A 25,779-nucleotide genomic window follows, 5' to 3' on the forward strand; every position below is an offset into this window, starting at 1 on the left:
TGATTTTTCAGCCATTTCGATTACAATCATCCTATAATTGCTGTAATTGCTCATTGTTGTATTGGTGTGATGCACCATGCCATGCTTAGCTCCTCAATTTGCTGGTGGAGTGCTTTGCCCCGTAATTGCTGCTTGCAGCTATATTTGATTTTGTTTCCATCAGCTTTTTTTCAACTATAGCACATAGTATTAATACCCATAAACAGAACAAGAAAACACATTCATTACATAACACTTAACATGCTTCACAAATGGAGATGGAGAAAGCATCTGTAATGGATGTTCACCTTTAACACCACACAGATCTCGATTAAATATCCCTATTATAAACAGGAAGACAACTCAATTGTGATAAAACAACAAACTAGGTTTTTCTTTTTCAATAGCACAACAGTGCTCCTGTCCATAGGTAAAACAATAATTGAAGATGATGATCAGACAGAAAATCTCACCTTATGTTTTCACTGATGTTGGTAAAGTTCAGACACAAGTGTTGATATCCGCTCCTGCTCCGGTTCCAGCTCTGTGACTCTGTCACCTGAGGATCAGACATGAGTGATGGGGTGATATCAGACAAATGACACAAACCACTTGTTTTTCATTTTAGTAAAGCATTAGCAAACACATGGTTACTGAGATGTCCTGGTAGATTTTACCTTTGCTAGTGTGCTCTGAGTGGGTGGTGGTTTACTGGTCAAAAAAGCTCAAATGTCTGAACTGATACAGTCTGTCCAGGCCCCTGTGTCTGTCATATTTTGGTCTGTATGTATGCCCTGGGCCCCTCGTTCAATGTGTTTCTGAGGGACTTTTCACCTGATTCATGGTCCAGCAGTCTGGTCACTTTAAACAGCAGCAGGAACACAGGACTGAATCTTTGTGGTAAAGCTGACAGACTCCTGCGTTCATTTCTAACAAGTCAAAAGTGACACAATGACACTACTTTAACAACTCATGCGGTGACACTACATCACACTCTATGTTGTTTATAACACACCTGCAACACAAATATCTTCTGCTAGGGGATTGTTTTTATTTATATATTTTTTTATTTAGTTAGCCTATTTGATGTTGGTCTTCAGTTATGTTATTTAATTTTACATAAATGACATCCTGCATTAACTGAAATGCCCAACATGTCTAGAAACTCACAGAAAGAGGAGAAACACACACGCTCAGAAACGAAAGTAAAACAGCGCTTGACCACTAGAGGACGAGAGTGGTTTCCTCTACAAGAGTTTGTTGACGGTCAGAAACAACGAGCTGACGCATTACCGCCATCAACTGGTGAGGAGTCTCTAAAAAATACTTAAATTAGTTTCTATAAGATATTGAAACAATAAATTATAACACCTATCTTTTGACTCCATTCACTCCATTCACAGAAAATCTTTTAAATCACAGTGTATGTTCAGCTTTCCTATTTTATTTTTTAGGATCAAATCTATATATTTTCTACTTCTATTAGTAAGAACAGCATCCCACACAGTGTGCCCTTGTTATAAATTGCCTGATATTTAAAGTTATTGTTGCCTGTTTCAGAAAAAAGAAAAAAAAAACGTTTATATGGGCTGATGCAGAGTTAAGGAAAAATATACAGGTCTAAAAATATGTTGCTCATGGAAAGGTACGGGATATATATATATATATATATATTTATTTATATATATTTATATATATATATATATATATATATAATTTTTTTTTTTTTTTTTTTACCACGAAAAAACTTCTTCATATGCACAGATCATTTACAATATTTCAACAGCCTATTAAAACAATGGAAAATTAATGTTAATTAAACAAATTCATCTATGTCCAGTTCGTATTGATTTATATATGGCAAATTTAAACTCTAATGTGACAAAAAATTTAAATGACAAAAATGTATCATGATGCACTTGTGTTATTAATATATCTAAATATCCCCTATCTATCCACCTTATCTGCAGATCATGAGTTCAGTGCTTATATACTCCAGGTGTCAAGCAGTGATTGGCCAGATCTATTAATATGAATAAATGACGGGGCATTAGTCTTTCTGACAGGACTTGCACTTGAAGCATAATTTCATCTCTTCACTATGGCTTTAAATAAATGTTACAATTGTATTATTTTATTTTAAAAGTTAGTTAAAGAAACACAGATTCACAGAAGGTCAATACAACAGTAACGTTGAATCCCAGAGAATGTGATGCTCTGTGATTTCAAATAATCCGCAAAAATTCACATGCAGATAAACAGACACCACTTACTTTCTTGCAATAGTAAATCACAACAGATACTGCACCAAAAGAGCAGCACTTATTCCTGCTATAGCAGCCGAAGACAGACCTAAACCTGTGATAAAGACCCATATTAAACGCATCCAAAAATTAAAATGCTGTCATTAATTACTCACCTTCATGTTCCAGTCCTCTAAGACTTCCGTTCATCCGTGGAACACAAGTGAAGATATTATAAATGAAATCTGAGAGGTTTCTGTCCCTCCACTGACAGCCTGAGCAACTTTCAATTCAAAGGCCCAGAAATGGAGCAAAAACATCATGAAAGTAGTCCTTCTTGCTTTGGGAGTTCAACTTTAATTTTCTGACTCTATGAAAATTTGAATATTCTATTGATTTTTTTCTTTAAAATGATCAAATGTTTTAAATTCAGTTGCATGAAATGCTGAATCCAAAAGATAAGATGACTACCCGTGGCTATAACACTGTAATAACATAGAGGCAAAGTTTATGCATCTGGCCCAGATTCCGTCTTATTTTTATGCTGATTGTGATGAGTAAGTGGAAAAGCAAGAATTAGTTCACTTAACTCGATGCAAAAAGTGAAGTCGGCTTTAAAGGTGCTTGGACAACTGTGCAAATGATGCAGTGCAGAAAAATACTGAACCGATAAAACATAAAAACATTTGAAACATATTCTAGCATGATACAGTCATATACTATACATTACAGTCTCTTATACTGACAAAGTTACTTTTAATGTCTTCATAAATAACAAGCATCATATGCACACAGGTTTTAGATTGAAAACTACAGCATCTACTCTTGTTTTCATGATGGGTTTAAAATCTGTCACAACTGTAAAGTTCATAATAGCGGGACATATTTACATACAAGCTAATCATGCATGCACAGGCTTTCTGAGGAAATCAAACTATCGCAGGTTTCAGTTTGACTCAGATGTCGAGCTATTAGTGTCACATCAGTAAGACCGGAAATGGGAGATGATTTGACCTGTTTTATTTTAAGTGTATTAGTGTTAAATTATATATTTTTTAAAATCCCAAAAAGGTTCAGAAGGACGTTATATGTAATTTTCTATCACACAGAGCCGGTGTGTGTGTATTAGGAGGGAGATTCACACAAGTTTGAGTGTTTTCAGCAGACACACAGGAGGATTTTTAGATCAGACACTGAATGGAAAATGTTTCACGTGATTGTTTTGTTCTGTTTGTGCTGGAGACGGCTGCTCGGTAAGTTGGAAAAACATTTTTATGTCTTCATTTCTTCACTTCAGACCATTACTATTGCTCTTCAAAATGAAGGAATTGCATTTGTTTTTGGTTAATTAAATCAAAACTGATCTTTACTTTATATTCAAGCACCCTTTCAAACAAAGCTGTTTTAATGTTACTCATATAGTCTATAATCCAGAAATGACTGAAAATCAAATCTGATGTGTGTATTTTGCTCTTCTTTAAAAACAAATTACATGAATAAAAGATCATGCTCAGCTGTCTGTTCATGTAAGTGAACTTGAATTTGATCTTTTGAGTCTCTTGCGTTGTTCTTCAGTTCACAGTTAGATGTTACAAACTGATTTCAGCCAGAATCAAAACCTTTTTCATATTCTTCAGGTGTGTTTGGAGCTGAAACACAGTCAGTGACGGAGGGAGATTCTGTCACTCTGAACACTGATGTTACTGAGATATGTGCAGATGATGTATTCTGGAGTTATAGAGATACAAACTCTGTAAAGTTAGCTAAAATCAATAGAAAGGCTAAAACGTCCTTCATATATGATGTTCCTGACGGGAGATTCAGAGACAGACTGAAGCTGGACGATCAAACTGGATCTCTGACCATCATGAACACCACAGCACAACACACTGGAGTCTACAAACTAGAGATTGATGGAGCAAAACTGACATCAAAAACATTTAATGTTTCTGTCTATGGTGAGTAGAGATGTCATTTGTCCAAATGTTCTCACACATATATTTTAATTTTATTTCCTGGAAATATTTCAATGGTAAAACACCTAATATTCACTCAATAAACAAAGCATTCTGTTTATTCTCTGATGTTTCCAGCTCATCTGCCTGTTCCTGTCATAAGAAGAAACTCTTCTTCGTCATCCTCCTCATCCTCAGAGCAGAATTGTTCATTGGTGTGTTCAGTGGTGAATGTGGGTCATGTGACTCTCTCCTGGTACAAAGGAAACAGTTTATTGTCCAGCATCAGTGTGTCTGATCTCAGCATCAGTCTCTCTCTACCTCTGGAGGTGGAATATCAGGATAAAAACAGCTACAGCTGTGTGCTCAACAATCCCATCAGCAACCAGACTCAACATCTGGACATCACTCAGCTCTGTCACACATGTTCAGGTACAGCAGAGCTGATATATGTGATTATTTACTGAGCTGATCTCTGTGTGTTGTTGCAGAACAGATCATTCCCTTCTCTTTCTCATCACAGCACCAGACGGAGCGTCTCCTTCACACACAGTCTCTCTGATCGTGCTGATCGCTGCTGGATCTCTGCTGATTATAACTCTGTATGGGATCTTCTGCATTTGGAGGAGAAACAGAAAAACTGATCAAGAAGGCAAGCATTACCTACTGCTTTCAAGAAATTGTTTTTTTTATTTTTTTATTTTTTTTTGTTTGACCATTTCTGTGGATATACATGTGTATATCTATACAATGACTCTAGATGGTGGCATTAACTCATTTCAATTTATAAGCATTCTGTTTATTATCTGATGAGCGGATCTCTGATCTTTGTGAAGAGAGATAAAAAAAAAAGATAGTTACATTTTGTTTTTAATGGATGCTTTTTTATTTTAATTGTTATAGCTGTTGAAGATGTAGCTGTGGCAGTTCAGACTCACGATGAAGAGATCATTTACGCTGATGCGACGTTCTACAAAAGAAATCCACAAGAAATGGTGAGTAACTGTGTTTTATGTGATGATCAGTCTATTAACAACAGCACAATATTTGGCACAGTGTTTGTTTTAGCCTGGTAAATCACTCTTGTGCTGTTCTTTATGAAATATGCATTAATACTAATTGTTAATTTTGAGTGCAGATAGAAAATAAAATGTTTTTTTTTTTTTTTTGTATCTTGTGTGTTGTATTTTTACAGATGGCTACAGAGGATAATCACGTGGAGTATGCAACTGTCCGCATAAGATTATGAACCTTATATTTCCCTTAGTACGAATCCCTTTCACTAGACATTTGGATTCAGTATGTGACAAGTTTTGAGATGGCTGAGAATCCACACAGATATGTATAGGCCTGAAATCAGCACCAATTCTGGAACAAAAATCTAAACATTAACATGAGAAAACAAACTACACTTCACAGCTTTCCCATACCAGCTCAGATTGAGCGTCTGAGTGATGCACATGCGATTTAATTAGAATTGATTGAACATTTGCAGTTGATGTGCATTTGAGAGTGCATGTTAGAGGTTAGAATTTGTGTGGTTGAAGGACTTTTTTTTTATCAGTGGCTGTTAATGTGAAACTCGCCATTTCCTGAACTGCATGATCATCTGACAGATACGATCTTCTCTCAAATCAAACAGTGATTTACTGTAAAACCTCACTGTGTGAAATGCACAAATATCATGGATTTCTTGTATGTGCAAATTCAAGTACATAGCCTTGGTTGGCTCACTTTTGTAACCTACTTAGTCTAGTTTTTAAACCTTTAGTTTGGTTTCCAAGACATCAACACAAAACGCATTTACACTGGAAAGCCTTCAAATTACGTGGGAGTCACTTTCTGTTGGAGGCGAGCAGAGGTTTTATCATATTTATCTCTCTGCTTGCAGAGCACGCAAGCCTTGCTTGTCGGAAAGTGTTTGAGCAAATACTAATGCACACAGTTTCACCAAATCTTAATACAACATTATAGCTGCAAACAGCAATTAAGGGTTAAAGCAGAAAGAAGGCATGGTAAGAGCATCAGACCAATAGCAACAATGAGAAATTACAGAATATTAAGAAGATTTTAGTCAAAATGATTGAAAAATCATCAATATTATCACTAGTGATATGATTTAATGGTTTACCATTTTTCCCAATAGGTGGCACTGTTTCTAAACTGTTATGGCATGGTCAGACCCTGATAACACACTTACATCACAGAGATGATGTTTCATATTTTCAAAAAAAATACTGACATCCACCATAATGACACACGTGGAAAAGAGAAAAACCACAAGATGAATCAAAATTAATCACAAGTAGCTTTTCCTCAAGCTGAGGTGAATACCAACATATGGAAAGTGCACACAGTGTCATACACTCAAACACAAGACACCGTTGTGGTATGAAACATGACACTAAAATAATGCAATAAACACTAATTTAACAACACAGGACGTTCCATAAGACATAGATAACATAACTGGTAACAAAAAGTTCCATACAGGGGATTCTGGGAATGTCACTTCATGGTTTTTCACTGTAAATAGAAGATTTATCATTTTACTTCCAAAATAGTAAAAAAGAACCTTTAAAACAGAAAATTGTAAGGCTAGCTCTGTTAGTGTTTGGATATCATAAGGGAACTTACCGTAGCCAATTAACAGGTTTTTCCTTTCTTTAACAGTCAAAATGATAATTATTTAAATGATACAGTATGTTCCTTCATCCATTTAAAGGCCAGTTGTTTGATTATTTAGCAAGCGATCCAGGACAGTCTTCACGAAGCACGTTTTCTACAACACTGTCCTATAAGAAGAAAACAAGGTTAGAGGAAACGAACATGATTGATATTCTACTCACACACGGACACAAATAATATTCACACTTTAATCTGATAAAAGTCTGAATCAGTAAGAATTTGGATGTTTCTGTAAAATGAACTAAAAGGATTAAAAACATGACTTTGCTAGTGAAACCTCTAATTTTAGCAGTTGAAGGGATCATGAAATAAAATTTGCTCACCATTGAATCATCCTTCAAGTTTCATAGCTTGAAACGTCCTCATTTTAAACAAATCGCGCTCTTCATTTCGACACTGCAGGATCTGTGACATTACATGGACAAATACATAGCAAGACATCGACCAATAGTTATACATTTCGCTTAGACCTATACACATTTGAATGCTTGTTTGTGTCACTAGAGATTTCAAAAGTTTCTCAGCATCAGAAACAAGTGGATGGTTTATTTTAATGGAGTCCTGGATCACATATGAGAACTATGTTTGTTCTGAGCATTTTATTTAAATGAGGCACAGTGTAATAGAGAGTTCGGAAAGAAACCTTTGTTTACAGATGATCCAGCAAATGTATTGGATCTGACAGCAGCTAAACAGCACTTACTCATAGACCCTGATACTCTTTCCTATGCAGTAACATTAGCCAATCATAACAGTGGCCATTTACTGATCAGCCTTAAAGGGACGGTTCTCCCAAAAATGAAAATTAACCCAGGATTTACTCATCCTCAAGCCGTCTTAGATGCGTAATACTTTCTTCTTTCAGAGTTATATTAAAAATATCCTGGCTCTTCTGAGCTTCATAATGGAATTGAATGAGGCTTGAGATTTTGAATCACTTAAAGTGCATTCATCCATCATAAAAGTAATCCATATGACACCAGGGGGTTAATAAAAGTCTTCTGAAGCAAAGCAATGTTTTTGTAATGAAAAATATCCATATTTAAAACTGCATAAACTATGATAACTAGCTTCCAGCAAAGGCAGTCGAGTTATGGTGGAAAATGACCTCTGACGCAACACATGATGCTTTGAAAAACGTAAAAGCGATGAGGATAAAGAAAACAACTCTCATCTACGTCACACTGATGTCATATACTGTACACCTAGGATGGCTTGTGGGTGAATAAATTATGGGATCATTTTTTAGGTGATTTAAAAAAAAAATCATCTTATGACCCAATTTAAAAAAACAGTCATTATCCTTAAATAACTTGCACATCTAAACAGTTTGTAATGATAACTGACTGATTGAAACTATATCACACAAATACACACTGAAAAAAAAAAATAAAAGATTAACCTCACCAGTTACACGTGCAAACACCAGCAGAACATCAACACATGCTCATGCTATACCAAGTACAAACACAATCCAACCTGAAATGAAAAAGACAGAGTCATTATTACTAGAGATTGACAACTGACTCTTCAGATATCTTTAACAGATATTTACACCCTTCCACATTCATCAGTTAAATGATACTGAGTGAACAGGAGTGGCGCCATCTAGTGTTACGGTCTATATTCATCAGTACTGTGCTAAAGGGTAAACTAAATAAATGATATTATGCATTAATGATATAACTTGTTGATGATAAAGTAGAGTCTGTGGTTCTGGTGTTAGTGATGGTCAGAGATCCAGTCTGATGATCCAGCTTCAGTCTGTTTCTGAATCTCTCATCACACTCATCATCTGTACAGATCTTACTCTGATCTCCAGGATTTCATTAAAATACCATCTCATCAAATTTTATCACACCAGGATCAAAAGTGAGAGTTTCTCCCTCCTTCATTGACTTGGACTTTGTTTTATCTGTCTCTGTGCCAGGAACATCTGAAAGACAAATAAACATCTGATTATTGAGTGTGAATCTCTTTTCAGAGATAGAAGTTTATTAACAAAATAAATATAATGGGTGATCCCACTGTGATTCCAATTTGAATGGTGAGAACATGGAATATAGAAGAAGAAAAACTTTGCACAACTTACAAAGACAATACTGGACACTGAACCGAGGGCAGTTATACACAAGAAAACGTGGAACTAAATAAGACACAGGTGAAAACAAACAGTGAGTGCCTATGAAGACAAACTGGCAACAAAAACAAGAAAATAGGGAAACTCACCATGAATAGTGACACTAAAGATTGTTTCACTGCTGCTGTTGCTGCTGGTGATCTTTAGATTATAAACTCCAGTCGGTGTTAGATCTCAGTTAGTCTGAATCTCTCAGTACCTACATGACACTGAACATCTGTACAGGTCTTACTGAGATAGTCACTGATTTGAGCGATGCGAGTGTGGTAGAAAAACCATCTTTTCTTGTTGGTTTCTTTTAACATTTCCGTTTAGAGTGACTGAATCTTCCACCATCACACACACTGGCAGTCTGTCTGTCTGAAAACCCAATGCACCTGGAAGAGAAATGAACAGTTCATTATAAACAGTCATGGGGGTAACGCATTACAAGTAATGCAAGTTACGTAATCAGATTACTTTTTTCAAGTAACTAGTAAAGTAACGCATTACTTATAATTTACAAGAGAATATCCGAGTTACTTTTTCCCATTTATTGACTGACAAGTCTTCTGTCCACATATCAGGAGAAATCTGAACTACAGAGATGCTGTGTGAACCTGTAGTTCTAGACTAAATGTGAATGTCCATTAATTTATCCCACTCGATTTAGTATTTATCAAACTGAATTAAAACAGTGAAATGCTAACTCAGAATATTACGCAAACTTGCAAATAATTAAAAATGTTAACACAATTGTATCTAATCTCGTCTCTACTCAGATAGGTAACAAGATTTGCAGATTTGGACGTGAAGCTTGTGGTCTATTAAACAGAGTCACATTCGCCATTATCGTTCAGCAAAAACAAATAGACTTACCAAGGTGGAAAACCCACACTGGAATGAAAACTAAGAAGCACATCACAGTTTCTTTGGAAAAAAACAAAAACAAATGTGGAACATATGTGGAAACAGAAGTCTGTTATGTTTCACTGTTGATGCCATCTCTTGGCTATGTAAACAAAACAATGACGCATTTCGTGGGCGGGGTTTGAGAAAGCGAAATTTCTACAGAAGCATTGATGAGGGACTGATATCGACATTATTTACAACATTGATCATCCAAATGTCTTCTTCAGTTGTTAAAGCTTTGCCAGCAGATGACAGTTTTGCTTCTTTCACACAGTAACCCTGTTGAAAAACAAAAACAGCATATGCTGGTTACACAAAACACACAGAAGTCTGGGTTGGGCTACTGTTTCTCGCAATGTAGCTATGTAGTCTATGTAAAATATCAAAGGGTAAAATATTATTTCATGCTGTATTTTGTGGCTAATAGACATTATTTCCTCTAAACTGCATTTGTAATATTATGTGGTTAGATATACCCAGTGATGAAAGCTCATACCAAACCTCTGAAGGAGGTTATTCCTTTTTAAATAGGTTCAAAACGTGCATAGCTTTCATTTTTGACTCATTTTTGTTTGCCAGCCTGAATGCAATGACTGAATTCAACAGACTGTATTCACAATATATACTGTATGCTGTCATGATCTTGCACCAGCTCAGCACCATACAAGTCAATTATTCAGAATAACTAACATTTTTTATATATATATATATATATTAAGTTTATTGACATCAATCATTAGAGATGTGCCCTGCTGAGGACTTACAGTGTAAAGGAAGGCCTTGAGGGACAAAAGCCCTGTCCCAAATGCAAATAATGTCTGCCACAAGTGCAAGTCCACAGGAACTTAGTGTGTTTCATTGCATTTTTTTTTTGTGGTTACAAAAGATTGCATGGCCAAACTTAAGTGATCAAGGGCTTAGAGGCCTTTTACATGACCGTTTTAAACTAAAAATGAAATTTTTATGCATTTTGGCCATTCATTTATGCAGCGGTGACATTTTGTAGGCCTAAAAATCCCAATTGTCGAAAACAAGTTTTTCAAAGTGATACCATTATTTTCTCTTTGTAAACCACAAAAACACAAAGTTGTGAAAACCATGATATCATACACGTGCATTACGTGTTCAGTCTATGTACGTGTAGTATTTCTTTACAAAGTGACATCGCCATCTACTGGCCTGGCAGCAGATTACAGCATTGAAACGGGTATTGTTTTGACAACTTTATCTATACGTAAAAGTTCCAAAACACAAACTTTTACTACATCAGTGTTGTGTAAACATACACGTTGCGGCGTTTCATTTAATCCCATTGCAATGGTTCTGCCGGTATTGAGCGTTCATGCAGTGTACTGTAAGTGAATGAGACAGAGGGAAGTGAGGAACTGGACTTAAATGCAACCTTAGAAAAGATCACAAAGGCTTATTTTTCCATTTGGAACAAGAGCATTGATTAATATATAAGATGCTCACTTGTCGCCACCTACTGGTGTAACCTTGTAACCAGCAGAGAGCGTCACTGAATTAATCGAATCTTGTGTTAGGCCTTGATCGCAAAGCAAAGTTATTTGACTGCTCGAGCTATAGTCCTTGATTGGACTGACAAAACAGCAGATTCGGTGTTTGCAAACATTAAAAAAATCGCAGTACACTGCTCTTTTCTACATTAAAAAAGCCAATCAAATAAAGGCAGTGTGGTGCACGTTCTGTCTGATCAGGGCCTTATTCATCACATCTTTTACAGCACTTAAGTAATATTATATTGAACATCTCTACCCAATTAAAATACATTCAGAATCATAACTAAATGATAGAATAACATTGCATTCTGTATACGAGGGAAGTCAGACTGTGAGAATCATGAAAGCAGGACAGGAAGAAACCCTTCATCTACAAACTAAACATACATCAAACAAATGGCCGTTTTCACGCACAAGCTCGTTGTCCACACAACAGATCACACCAGAGCTTTGAAGAAAGGTTTTAGTTTGACCCAGAAACTGAGCTGCTCGTGTCGTACTTCAATAAGACTGGCTATAATGTGAGACGACAACCTTTTTGATTACATTATTACATTATAATTACATTTTGGATGACTAATCCAATTTTCCAATCTTCTACTTTTTTTCATATTTGACAGTAAATAACATCCTTTCAGAAACTATAAATGTTAAATTGTTGAAGTGCTTTCCAGTTTTCAGGTCCAGAACAACTAACTCACCACACACACACACACACACACACACACACGCCCGTGAACTAGTAGGGTGGTGAAACTCTGTCGGGGAGGACTCACACATGAGAATCAGTATCTTATTAGATCAGAGTTATCGCTGAACTGCTAAAGAAAATGTTTCACACGCTTGCTTTGTTCTGTTTGTGTTGTCTGATTGGTAAGTTATGAATGCATTTTTACTGTTTCATTTATTTCTGTTTCAGAGAAAGAAAAAAAAAATGCAGATACTGTTTAAAATAACTCAAGAAGTTGAATATGTAAATGCACAGATATTATAATGACATCTACTTTAGATTCAAGTCTGTTCTCAGTTAGTCTGGTATAATTAGCCATATATGAAACTACTTTATTTATGGCTGTATTTATCTTGTGTGCAACTGGACATATTTATTTTTCTCTACAAGCAGAAATATATATATATAAAATATATATGTAATATATCGAAAAATCGATAATTTGATCTTATATATATGATCAAATTATCAATTCACACATCAGGCTTTTCATTTACATTTGATCACCTTTTGTTTGATGTTTTTGCTGCTGGTAAAGGTTAAAATCTGATTCCGGGCTTAATTAATTTATGTGAAATCTGTTCTCCAGGTGTGTTTGGTGCTGAAACAAATGAAACGCAGTCAGTGTCAGTGATGGAGGGAGATTCTGTCACTTTATACAATAATGTTACTAAAATACAGAAAGAAGAAAGTATGCTGTGGAAATATGGAGCTGAAAAGTTCATTATAGCTGAAATCAATATAAAGTATGAAATGTTCTTCACATTTGATGTTCCTGACGAGAGATTCAGAGACAGACTGAAGCTGGACAATCAAACTGGATCTCTGACCATCACAAACATCACAACTGAACACGCTGGAGTTTATCAACTAGAGATAAGTGGAGCGAGAAAAAAAACATTCAATGTTTCTGTCTATGGTGAGTAGAGATCATTTGTCCAAAATGTCACAGATTCTTGTTTTATCAAAAAGTCTTTGACTTCCAGAAAAAAATTCTAGATCATAGCAAGGCGCTTAGAATGGAAGTCAGTGAGGTCAATTATTTGAAGATATAAAAGTAAAAAATGTGAAGCTTATAATTTGATAAAAAAAAACAAATCTTATATATTATTTGACCTGTACAGCTGTTTAAATCATAATTTTCAAAGTATTTAAAATGGTGTTATCAAGTGACAAAGTTATTAAATAAAACTTTAACTTTACACAGTAGCTAAACAGTATTTTACAAATTGACCCCACTGAGGCCCATTATGAGCACTTCAATGTAACATACTTTCCTTTTTATATATATATATAAAACAAGTGGCGAGACTAGCGGGCAGCATGTGTACACACCGACAGATTTCTCAGAAAAATGCAAATTTAGTGGTTTTTAAATTAGATTAGTCAGTACCAAAGACAAAACTAGACCTACTCAACAAAATCATTTAAGATCATGGTGCAAAAATGTGTTCCCCCCAATGAATGTTTTAGGAGAAAACTAAAAAATAAAATAGTTATCACCAGGAATTAGCCAGCAGATGATTCTAATCAATCATCACACAGTATAATTGACAATTAAGAGTGGTATTTAAATCCACTCTCATAAAATGACAGAATGGCAGCACATGGAAAAGAAATGTCACAAGAGCTGGGAAAGAAAATAACTTATTTGCACAAAAAAGTTTGAGAAAAATAATAAAGCATTACTAATAAATTTGAATAATGGAGAGAAAAAAAAAGTGATCCAAAATTTAAAAAAGGATGGACTTTTGAGAAGCTCGCTGAGACATTCAGGCCGTCTTTGGAAGTTAACACCTCGTCAAGAGCATTTTGTGATGAGAAAATCTAAAAAAGTTGGCATGCACGTTCAGTGCATAAAGGCAAAGACTATTGAGACTCTGGACTCTGGAGTGATGAGACAAAGATTAACGTGCAGTGTAATTCTAAACAAATTACATGGACCACTAAACCAGTCTTAAGTGTCCAGTTTCTAAATTGAGATGTATTCATCATCTGAAAGTTAATAAATAAGCTTTCCATTGATGTATGGTTTGTTAGGATAGAACAATATTTGGCCGAGATTTGAACATCTGGAATCTGAGGGTGCAAAAAATCTAAATACTGAGAAAATCTGGTCCGTGTAATGCTTCACAATATAATTCTCAGACCACATGGAGCAAATGCAAAAATGAAAAAAATGAAATCATACATACACTTCATAAATGAACAATTGCAACTTTCCTTTTTTCAATTTAACTTTTTCTAAATTGTGACTTCAGAAATTGATCATTTGAATAAATAAAATTTAATCAATGTTAAATTTTCCAATTTTTATTATCAATTTGCTCTGTGGGCTGTACCATTAGTGCGTGGGAGTGCCGCAGACTGTTTCACAAACGCTTAACGTGGCTTAATGTATCCTTTCTAAAACCGTGACACTAGAGGACACACCTGATTAATAATAATAAACATATAGGCTACTATTTTCAAACAAGCAGAATAGCCCAGAACAGGAACGCAAATTGCGCTAAATTGCACGTTAAGTGTTTTGTGCCCCAATGAATACCTAAGGAAAAAACATGGTTCAATAAACGAAGACAATACAGTGGTATACATTAAAAAGGCCAAACTCGGTATATTTATTAATAAAGTATGGGTACAGGAAAGTAGATGAGAATATTAACTCTACACTCTAAACTTATCCTCCCATAGGTTTAATGGAAGAAGACTGTGTAAAAGTAGGCCTACGGCTAAATTCAGTATACACCTTATTAATATTGCAAACTATATTGCCTTGCCTACTGGGAAGCAGTTGTGACTGGAATATGAACATGACATGCAAAGTCTCAAGTTAAGCGTTTTCCTCCCTTTGAAAACCATTATTTGAAAATGCTATGGCATAAGGCCTAATGCATTAAGACTAAAAAAGAATAAAAAAGCAAAGCATACATCGTATTAATAAAGCATAGCCTACTATTTACACACAAGCAGAAGAGCCCAGAATATAAACGCAACGCGCAAGTTTCACGTGAAGCGATTACCTCCCATAGAACTAATCCCATAGAGCGTAAACTTTCTACCATACACGGAAATTCGTCGACATTCTCAGGGAAATGTCTGAACTGTAAAGCTACATTTGAAAAATATTATACAGTAGTGTAATGTTCTGCTATGCTCAGCTGCCACTTTCCATGGACGTTGTTGCTGACTAACTGCCACAGACTTGTGGGACGGCAGCGGCCGCGAGTTACGTAATTCGTAGTAAGCCTGCTGATAAAACTATAGTTCTATGCAAATATTTCATAAACATTTACAATCAAATTTAGCTTTTACAGTTCAAACATTACACATAAACGGATTTCCGCGGCTGATGTTTATGAATAAATATTTAGCCTACGTCTCCGGTGGTTGTGTGTGTGGCATAGTTGTATATGGGAGGAAATTGTTTCATGTGAAACTTGGCGCGTGAAACTTAACGTGCAATGTGGCGCAATTTACTTCCATATTATGGGCTATTCAGCTTGTTTGTAAATAGTAGCCTATATGTTTATTATTATTAATCAGGTGTGTCCTCCAGTGTCACTGTTTTAGTAGGATACATTAAGCCACGTTAAGTGTTTGTTAAACAGTCTGCGGCACACCCCCGCGCTAATGGTACAGCCCACAGTGCAAATTGTAAGATTAAAAAAATGGAAAAATATAGAATTGTTTAGATTTTTTTTATGAAGTGACTGATTTTTAATATTTTTAAATTAAATGTTTGGTCTCATTTTTGCATTTGTACCATATGGTCTTGAAAATTAAATTGTGAAACGTTACACGGAACCAAATCTCCTTTAAAGTTGTCAAAATATTTTGGCATGAAAGAAAATGTACAATGTATTTTTGGCTACTTCTACAAATATACCCCAGCGACTTGAGACTGGTTTTGTGCTCTAGGGTCACACATGCTGCTGACTGAGCTTAATTTGTACTGAACTCTGAATATTCCTTTAACTCTTTACATCATGAAAAGTTTAATTCTTTTATATTTTGAGACGATGGAAACACTGACTGTCAACATCCTACCACTAAAATAATATTGTGCAAAATATGCTCCCATATTTCTCTTTATTCTCTCATGTTTTCAGCTCGTTTGTCTGTTCCAGTCATCAGCAGTAACTCTTCAAACTGTTCTTCATCTTTATCCTCCTCATCCTCAGAGCAGAATTGTTCATTGCTGTGTTCAGTGGTGAATGTGGGTCATGTGACTCTCTCCTGGTACAAAGGAAACAGTTTATTGTCCAGCATCAGTGTGTCTGATCTCAGCATCAGTCTCTCTCTACCTCTGGAGGTGGAATATCAGGATAAAAACAGCTACAGCTGTGTGCTCAAAAATCCCATCAGCAACCAGACTCAACATCTGGACATCACTCAGCTCTGTCACACATGTGAAGGTATAGTGATATTTATATTGATTTACTCTGAGCTATACAGTGTTGATGTTTGATGGTGTTCAGATTCACTCACACTTTTGGCTCATTTTGTCCATTTCAGGTGAAAAGCTCCTTCTCATCGCGCTGATCTCTGCTGGTGCGTCTAGTTTTCTGCTGATTGTAGCTACAGTCATTGGGATCTTCTGCACCTGCAAGAAATCTAGAAAAACCGGTCGGAGCAAGCAATTATTCTGTGGTAGAGTAGTAATAATCTTTTTAAGACACACAAATTGAAACCGTTGTTTTAATACATCTGTGGTTATCGTTAATGCAGTCCAGGGAAAGAAGGAAGACGGAAGTGATTCAGCATTGTGTAAACCGAAAACACGACAGAAGGTGAGAAGTTGCAAGCTGTTGCAGTCAGTCAGTGTGATTGATGTTTGCTGATTGAAGCTTGCAGCATCAGAAGGTCAGTGTGAGAAGACGTGGGTGGTTTAGAAACTCAACTGACATCATTATAGGGACTGGCGAAAAAGGCTAGTTTCAGTAAAATTGTGTACTGTTTGCACCTCGCTTTTGTGCGTTTAGCGTCTATTTACATTTTGCAGAAAAATACATAAATAAATCAGGTAGCGCTAATCAAAATTTATTAGCACATAGAACATGTTTAAAATGTTGTTAGATTGTTAATTTATTATACATTACACATGTTTTAGGCTGAATATTATTTGAAGCACCATTCACGTTTTCCCCCACAATTAAACATTCTGACTTTTCTATTTTTCTTTTGGTCATACACAAGCCAAGTGACATTTCACCAGTTGAAAACAGTAGACATCTTCTAATCATGCTTTAAAAAAACTATTTTCTCAACTTGTGAATATGCTTAGAATTTGGGTCCCGAAACAACTGGGCCTGCTGAAATTTGACCCATGAAACACTTTTTAAATAAGTTGATTTATCTATAAACAAATGTAGACTTTTCTTTTTTTTTAAATCCAAAAACCTCTGCTTATAGAAAAGATAACCAATGAAACCCAATACCTGCAAATAAGTTGTATTTGTAAGGCTTTTTAAGGGGCATGTTTTATACTGCTAGATTTTCACAGGAAAGAAAGTAGGACACAGTTGTTACCTGAGCTGAAGCTGCAGCTGCTCTGTGGTTCAGCATCACTCTGAGCTCAAATGCAGCCATTGGTTGCTTTGTAGACGTGCTGCAACTTCAACTTTGCTGTTGCTTTTGTGTGAAAGAGTCATTCTCAGCGCAGAGGCTGTCGTTACAACCCTTCAGAACTCAGTCTGCTTGATGCTTTAACTGCTTGAAAACATGATTGATGACTGCTCCATGTTAGCATCTGTTCTGTAGCACTCTTTGGAAACAAAACCAATTTGTCAGTATTTCTAGATTAAGATTTGCACTTGTTATTAAGAGATGAACAGACCGTCTATTCATTTTCTGTCGCATCAGCAGGTCCCTGATTGAGTTTGTGTTTCCTTTCAGATATTGAAGAAGGATGCTGTGTATGAAAATGTTCCCAAAAAGAAGATGATCAAATCCTGTAACTAATGGAAACTAGTTCCTGCCTCACACTTTTGGTTTGGCTACTGTCTTCCAGGATATGTCTGTTTTGTTTTCACCCCTTGTGTCATATATTTTAGCGTTATTGTGATGTCTGAATTGTTTTTTATTTTTTATTTAGTGGTTTACCATTTGAACTAAATGTTCTATTTTTAGTTTATCATATGGAAATTTTTCTAACGTCCATTATTAAATATAAATTTCAACCTTCACTGTGCTGCTCATGGCTTATGGAGTGTTTCACAACCCTTACGAAAAAGGAGTTTATTCAAGTGTGCTATTAGTATACTTTTAAACTTTTTAAAAATAGGAAAGTATGCTTTTAGTTTATTTTTCACTTCTCAGAAATGGCTTTATGTACTTCTCATAAATATACTTAGAATGACATTTAAGTTTACTTGACTTATACTTAAATATATTTGAGCTATACTCCTAGAATCTGTATTTTCATTATTATAGGGTAGAGGGCGCTAGTACACATCTTCTGCACAGAATTTCCAAAGAAAACACAAGTGAAATAGAAAAAGATTCATCGGAAACTAACACATGTAACACGATCATCTGACATGAAACAGCATCAAAACTGTAAAGTTAAGGAATAAAATGACAGATGAAGAGGTAATAATTACAGTCAAGCTTTGGGGTGTTGATCGATTTTCATTCTGATTCCAATTCATAGTCTTGCGCCTTTGGTTCAAAATTCTTTATTTTTCATTAAAAGTTTCATTAAAAAAAATAAAGAAATAACATTTTGAACAAAATCTGAAAAAAAGACTATGAATTGGAATCAGAATGGTAATCAAAACGTAGATGGAGTCGATCAACGCATGACTGTAATTATTACCTCTTCATCAGTCGATCAGTTTTGATGAGTTATAAAAAAATTCACCCCCCTCACAGTTGTCATGAAGGGCAAAATTAGCTATTTAGACCAAAATCATTTTTTGAACCAGGCTGTAAACATGTTTTTTCCTGCTGTAAAGTTGGGCATTTTAACATGGGGAGTCTATGGGACTGACTCCCTTTTGCATCCAGCCTCAAGCGGCCAGTCGATGAATTACAGTTTTAGTCACTTCCTTATTGGCCTCACGAGAGAGAGCGGGAGGTTGGCGCTCGGTTAGATTATGTGTTTTAGTATCTGCTGTTTCTATTTCTTCACTTGTGTTTTGGAAATTCTGTGCAGAAGATGTGTACTAGCGCCCTCTAGCGTATAATAATGAAAACAAAGATCGAGTTTAGCTCAAATATATTTAGAATAAGTCAAGTAAATGTAACAATAGCGTAGCCAGAAAAGAGACTCTGGGTGTGCATATGAAAATCTGGGTGTGCCACATTTATTGTCAGATTACGGTGCAAAATTATGGGATAGTTTTTTTGTCGCACTGCTTCCGGCCAACAATACTCCAAGTGGTAATTTGCAGGTCGTGTCAAAATGTAGTTAATTGTTAAATTTAATAATTTTCTTCCAAATACGATAATTTTGAACTTCTGGTACGATACTTGGATATTTCCAATCTGGCAACACTGTCTGTTGATGATGACGGGGAGGGAGAAACATCCTCATCAGGTGTAACGTTAGGCCTTGTGTCCAGCTGTCCATCAAGCCAAGGTTTTTTGCTAAAAAAAAAAAAATTAAGAAAGGAGCTCTGCGACATATTGCTAGCTAGCAATGTGCAATCAAAAATTATCTGTTTATATCATAGACTGCTGGGGTCACAGTCAGCTGCTGTTTGCTGATTGGTTGGCAGTCCAAATGTCGGCAGATATATTTTAACAAAAATAATTTAAAATGTAAATTACATTTTAACATTTTTAGCATTATTGCACCATATATTGGATTCTTATTTCTGTGCCCCTGAGAGTATGATTTAGAATGTCCAGTGGCATCACAGAACTGCCAGATTCAAACAGCTTTCGCGCGTTGGCTGGCACTGAGCCAGAGACGGACGCGTTCAGCGCTTGTCATATATCACAACTAATATGCAGTGTTTTCAACCACATAATGTTTATTTTAGGTTTCATACATTTAAATATACATAATCACTAGTAAAACAATACATTGGTAGTTTGTAAAATACACACTGATGTCTATGGAAGCAGCAAAAACTATCTAATCAAATGTAATTTGCCGACGTGTTTTATTCATATATCAGACACACATAGCAGAACAATAAAGTTTACTCTATTCTTCGTCCAGTTCAACAGCCACTTACTTTCATGTATTTCGAATTCAAGTGCTGTAGGCCTACGTTAAATCTGGCTGACAGGACTCTGAACTGCAGCGCTCATCTCGTTATAGATCAAGATAATTTTTAAAGGTTTTTAAACAAAGAATCGGAATATCAGATAGTTGACATGGTAAGCAAGTTTGTGTATATATTTTATATATTGACAATCATGACGCGTCGCCATGGAAACAAGGGGTCGGTTAAAATGAAAATATTTGTAATTTACGCGTGAAAGGGTTGATTTAAATATATATATATATTCTAAGTAAACAACAAAAGCCCAAGTTTAGTAAACATTTTTTATTGAGACTATAAAAAATAATTCTGCATCTATTTTTAGGTGTGCCAGCTGCCACTGTGGATGGCACAGGCACACCCTGGAACACCCGTGGCTACGCCACTGAAATGTAAATGTCATTTTAAGTATATTTCTGAGGAGTAGCCTACATGAAGCCCATTTCTGAGAAGGACATAAAAAGTTAAATAAAAGTATAGTTTCCTATTTTTAGTTTAAAGAAGTATACTAACAGCACACTTGAATAAACTTCTTTTTAGCAAGTGACCTCATCTGAATGTGCTCATAGTTTTGTGTTGGGTGTTATCTTTGGAATGAAAATATAGCCTAGACATTTTATTTATGAACATCCGCTTATTTCAGTTAATGTCATAAAACTAACAAACTAATTAAACCATTCATTTTCGAATTTGACCATTATTTGAAAAAGCACATAGCCTAATAATGGGTGAAGCTCGAAAATTAGGCTTATTATTTAGCATTGTAGCAATTATGTGCTTAATTAGTCTAGTTGGCTACCTTGAAACTGATCATTTGAATCTGATATTTACACACTTCTACATTGATCTTCAGTTGTATGTTTTGGATTGAAATGATAAATGTCGCCATCTAGTGTGTTTGTGAAGAACTGCAGTTTAGCAGCATCAGCACTGTGAGCTCAACAGGAAACAGAACATCCTGTCAGTGTTCTATCACCGATCAGAATGTGACAGAAAAATACTATTTAAGACATTCTGTCAAAATTTCACATTTGATTTAATGTGTTACTTGCTTATTAATTGTGAAATGTGCTAGCAGTTTCTGACTAAACCTGATTTCAGCTTTAATCTGGACTGAAACCGTGTTTTAACATTACTAAAAGAGGAAAATACAGTGAATGAGTAATTATACTTCATAACGACAGTTGATGATCAAGTCCAGAGTCTGTGCTTCTGATGTTTGTGATGGTCAGAGATCCAGTCTGCTGTCTGCTAATGTAACACATGCAAACAAACAGCAGAAGAAAGCCACAGTTTCACACATGCACTCATCAGATATGAGTCTCATGAATGATCTTCAACAACTTAATGCACATGATCTCAAACCCTGATTTCGTCTGATGTGAAGCACCTCTAGCTGAAATGAGCGCACTCATTTTTAGTGAGTTGATATCAATTTATTAAACTCTAAAACAAAACAAAAAATTACTTTTTCGGACAAAACTTGTTAATAACTTTGTTTAATAGGCTCACTGCAGTTCTGCTTCTGTGTCAAATGCAGTTTCTCCTCACGTTTAGTGGATTCAAGCTCAAAGCTGTTCAAAACAGCAGGACAGAAAGAAACTGTTCACCTTCAAACTGAACACACAAGCTATGGATGCCAGTTTGCATGACACAAACTGTTTGTCCACCCGACAGATCAAACCACATCTCAAGAAAGCAAACCACAGCAGTTTCAGTTTGACTCCGATGAGGAGTGTCTACGAGATCATACACAATTTTAACTTTGTACTTCCCCAAACTCTTCTACTTCTAGTCCTGAATAAATCTACACAACCATTTTTTTATCACTAGAGCTAGGCTGCTTTAGTTTGATATGACACATGGAAGTACAAGCGCATTTGCATTAGGAGGCTCACACTGTGTATGTTTAGTTCAGCTGTGCTTTCATTGATAGTCCTTTTAGACAAGACATTTCCCTGAACAACCGGAAATGTTACACATCATTGTTTTCTTCTGTTCGTGCTGCTGGTATCTCATCGGTAAGTTAGAAGCATATTTCTGCCATTTATTCACATTTCAGAGTAATAAGATCCTGCTGTGTCAAGTCTTTTTTTTCTCTCTCTCATTGATTACAAATACAAATCAGGTAAGCATTTTGTTTAGAACAACTGTGAATGTCATGGATAGTCAAATGCATTTAATATATCATTATCCTGCGTACTTAAACTTTTACTTCCAAGCTGTAACTAATTATTCATCATGTTACCTCACACTGTAAATTTTTGATTTACTCAGATATGTCTGTTCATATATGTGACTTATCTTGTTACGTGTCTCTGCTGTTATTAAAGTTTACAAAATGAGCACAGGCTTTTTAAACCAACAAGAGCTTTAATCCGTGTAAACTCTGTTTGTTGATCAGGTGTGTTTGGTGATTCACTGATGGAGGGAGATTCTGTTACTCTAAACACTGATCTTACTGAAATACGTGAAGAAGAAGTATTCTGGAGTAATAGAGACCCAAACTCTCTTATAGCTAAAATCAATAGAGAGGCTAAAGCGTTCTCCACATCTGATGTTCCTGACGGGAGATTCAGAGATAGACTGAAGCTGGACGATCAAACTGGATCTCTGACCATCACAAACATCACAACTGAACACACTGGACTCTATGAACTAGAGATGAGTGGAGCTAAACTGACATCAAAAACATTTAATGTTTCTGTCTATGGTGAGTACAAAGTTGGTTTTTGTCCTGTGCTTATCTTATTAGCTATTTATCTAATGAAATCCCTAATTTTGCTATAGCTTGAGATGACAGACACAATCACGCTAAACGCTCAACACACTGAACCAAAATAACATTGTTGATTATATTTATGCATATTTCTGTTTATTTATCTCATGTTTTCCAGATCATCTGCCTGTTCCTATCATCAGCAGATACTCTTCATCATCCTCGTCATCATCCTCAGAGCAGAATTGTTCATTGGTGTGTTCAGTGGTGAATGTGGGTCATGTGACTCTCTCCTGGTACAAAGGAAACAGTTTATTGTCCAGCATCAGTGTGTCTGATCTCAGCATCAGTCTCTCTCTACCTCTGGAGGTGGAATATCAGGATAAAAACAGCTACAGCTGTGTGCTCAACAATCCCATCAGCAACCAGACTCAACATCTGGACATCACTCAGCTCTGTAACACATTCACAGGTAAATCAGCACTGTGTGTTTATTTCCTGACCTGATCTCTTTTACAGTAGACTGACACGTTCCTCACACTAATGACATTATCTTTATTCTTTACTGACCCACACTACACTTCTCATCTCCTGAACTCAGTGACTGCTTACATCTCACTGATAATGCTGATTTCTGCCGCTGGATCTCTGTTGATTGTAATTTCACTCGTGATCTGCTGCATCTGCAAGAAATGTAGAAAAACAGGTCAGGAATTAAATTATTAACTACAAATATTAAATACTATTCATGCATTTGAACCAGATATGCATAATTCTACAAATGCAAGCTCAGATGTGTTATTTATTGTTAATGTAGTCACGTCACAGGAAGAAGACACAACTGATTTAGAATTTTATAACCCAACAATACAAGACACGGTAAGATCTTCTGTGACTGTAACAGTTGCAGTCAGTTACTCTGACTTTAATCTGATTTGCAACAATCACTTAGTTTCTTCTTTTGCCTTTTTGCACACTCTTTCTCTAATTGCACACTTTTATTTGCCACACAAAAAAGTGGAAATTTACACAAGTGCAATGGGCCAAGCTGGCATTTGATGCACCCTGGAAACGGAGTCTAAATATCAAATCACATAATAAAATACATACTGTATATTTAATACTTAAATTTTTTAAAAATCTCTATCAAGCTCAACATGTGCTATGAAAAGTAATGATGTATCTGGTGTATCATTAAAGGTTTCTGCCATTTTGGTCTAGTAAAGAGGTTCCCAACCTTTTTTCAGGAGATCCCTATTTTAACATTCAAATGTTTTTGTAGTTTCTGGTGTGTAAATGAACACCATTCTCAATGCAAAGAATTTCGTAACAGAACAAAACTTATAATAGCCTATATTATCACAGCTGCTGAATATTTCGGTTCCTCTTCTTTTCTAAAGCCTGAAATCTGAAATCTGTTAAGCTTTGTTTTTACTTCAAACCATCACTGTGCATATTTGGTCATGATTTATCTGTCTTGAATGATGTCACTTCCTGTAGCTACTCTGCTTCTTTGTTGATGCTACAGTTCACTTGATTATTTCATAGTGTATCACTCTAAAAAATGCTGGGTTGTTTCAACCCAACTTCGGGTCAAAAATGGACTAAACCAGCTGTTGGGTTAAATTTTGTAATTAATTTTTTAACCCAAAAGTTGGGTTAGTCCATATTTGACCCAAAGTTGGGTTGAAACAACCCAGCATTTTTTAGAGTGCATTTTTTTTCAACTAATGTTGAAAAAAAAATTATATGACTTATTTAACTGAATGTATCTTGATTATTTCATAGTGTATATACACTATGAAATAATCAAGATACATTCAGTTAAATAAGTCATATAATTTTTTTTCAACATTAGTCTACAGTTAATTCCCACTTTGAGCGCATAGCAAAGTTCTATTATTAGTACAAATTAGCAGGTTCCTGATCAATTTTTTTTTCTTTCAGAAATCAAAGACGGATGGTTTGCATGAAAATGTCCCCAAAAAACAGTGTTTAGATGTGAGTTTGTCTTATTTTTAGATCACCGGAATTCATGCATTTGAACAGACTGAAAATAAAATGTAATATACCTTTGAAAATAAAGTCGGATATTCCAATCCATTTATTGTCTGATTCTTAATAATATTTCTCATAGGCTAAAGAAACTAAAATAGTGTTTATGTGAGTTTTACTTCAAGGCACTTTTTTCCCTTGCTGGCTGTATTTCAAGTATACACAATAATAACAGTTTACTACCTTTAATGTTGGGAAATCTATCATTTGTCTAGAGTTCTTATTGATTTATGGTAAAAAATTTTAATAAAAATGCATTATGCATCCAGTTACAGGCACTAAACAAACTTAGCAACGTTTTTCACCAACTTGAAAAGACATCTATACATTTCTTAAAGGTCCCATATTATAAACTTTTCTGGAGTTTTATTTTAGGTTTTGATGTCCTTAAGAATATATATTTCTGGTATAATTACCAAAAACCATCTCATTAAATTTTTTCAGCTCCTTTCTCAGTAGGTCTGCTAAGAGCAGGTCGGTTTTAGCCTGTCTGATTAATATTCATGAGGCTCTCTTCTGATTGGCCTGTTGTTTTCTGAGTGACACAAGGCCAGGCCAACCACAGCTGGTTTTGGTTCCTGTGTTGCTGGTGGGTGTATATACAGTATAGCCTTGCTAATCATAGAAGGTCCTGCCAGGG

The 25,779-nt window shown here is 35.5% G+C and overlaps 1 protein-coding gene and 1 long non-coding RNA gene across 2 annotated transcripts in view; both read left to right on the forward strand.

The window, feature by feature from the left end:
- The window catches only part of LOC132131675 (uncharacterized), a 208,565-nt gene extending 205,179 nt beyond the window's left edge, over positions 1 to 3,386 (forward strand). The window contains exons 3-4 of the long non-coding RNA XR_009428919.1: positions 917 to 956; positions 3,332 to 3,386. This is a non-coding gene — a long non-coding RNA (uncharacterized LOC132131675). The remainder of the gene's footprint in view (positions 1 to 916; positions 957 to 3,331) is intronic.
- Positions 3,387 to 4,305: 919 nt separating this feature from the next.
- LOC132131355 (natural killer cell receptor 2B4-like) lies at positions 4,306 to 25,176 on the forward strand. Its single transcript, XM_059543377.1, has 4 exons — positions 4,306 to 4,609; positions 23,686 to 23,790; positions 23,902 to 23,963; positions 25,032 to 25,176. The coding sequence occupies exons 1-4, from the start codon at positions 4,306 to 4,308 to the stop codon at positions 25,104 to 25,106; spliced, it is 546 nt and encodes a 181-aa protein (XP_059399360.1). The 3' UTR covers positions 25,107 to 25,176.
- Positions 25,177 to 25,779: the final 603 nt, after the last annotated feature.

Source organism: Carassius carassius, chromosome 48 (assembly GCF_963082965.1).
Source record: "Carassius carassius chromosome 48, fCarCar2.1, whole genome shotgun sequence".
In the NCBI taxonomy this organism is placed as follows: Eukaryota; Metazoa; Chordata; class Actinopteri; order Cypriniformes; family Cyprinidae; genus Carassius; species Carassius carassius.

What these genes read in the sequence shown, in the direction of transcription:
- LOC132131355 (XM_059543377.1), top strand. Translation starts at nt 4,306, where the DNA reads ATGTTTCCAGCTCATCTGCCTGTTCCTGTCATAAGAAGAAACTCTTCT. An exon ending in GCTCTGTCACACATGTTCAG is followed by an intron (nt 4,610 to 23,685) that starts GTACAGCAGAGC and finishes TCCTGAACTCAG; the next exon opens with TGACTGCTTACATCTCACTG. An exon ending in CAAGAAATGTAGAAAAACAG is followed by an intron (nt 23,791 to 23,901) that starts GTCAGGAATTAA and finishes TTGTTAATGTAG; the next exon opens with TCACGTCACAGGAAGAAGAC.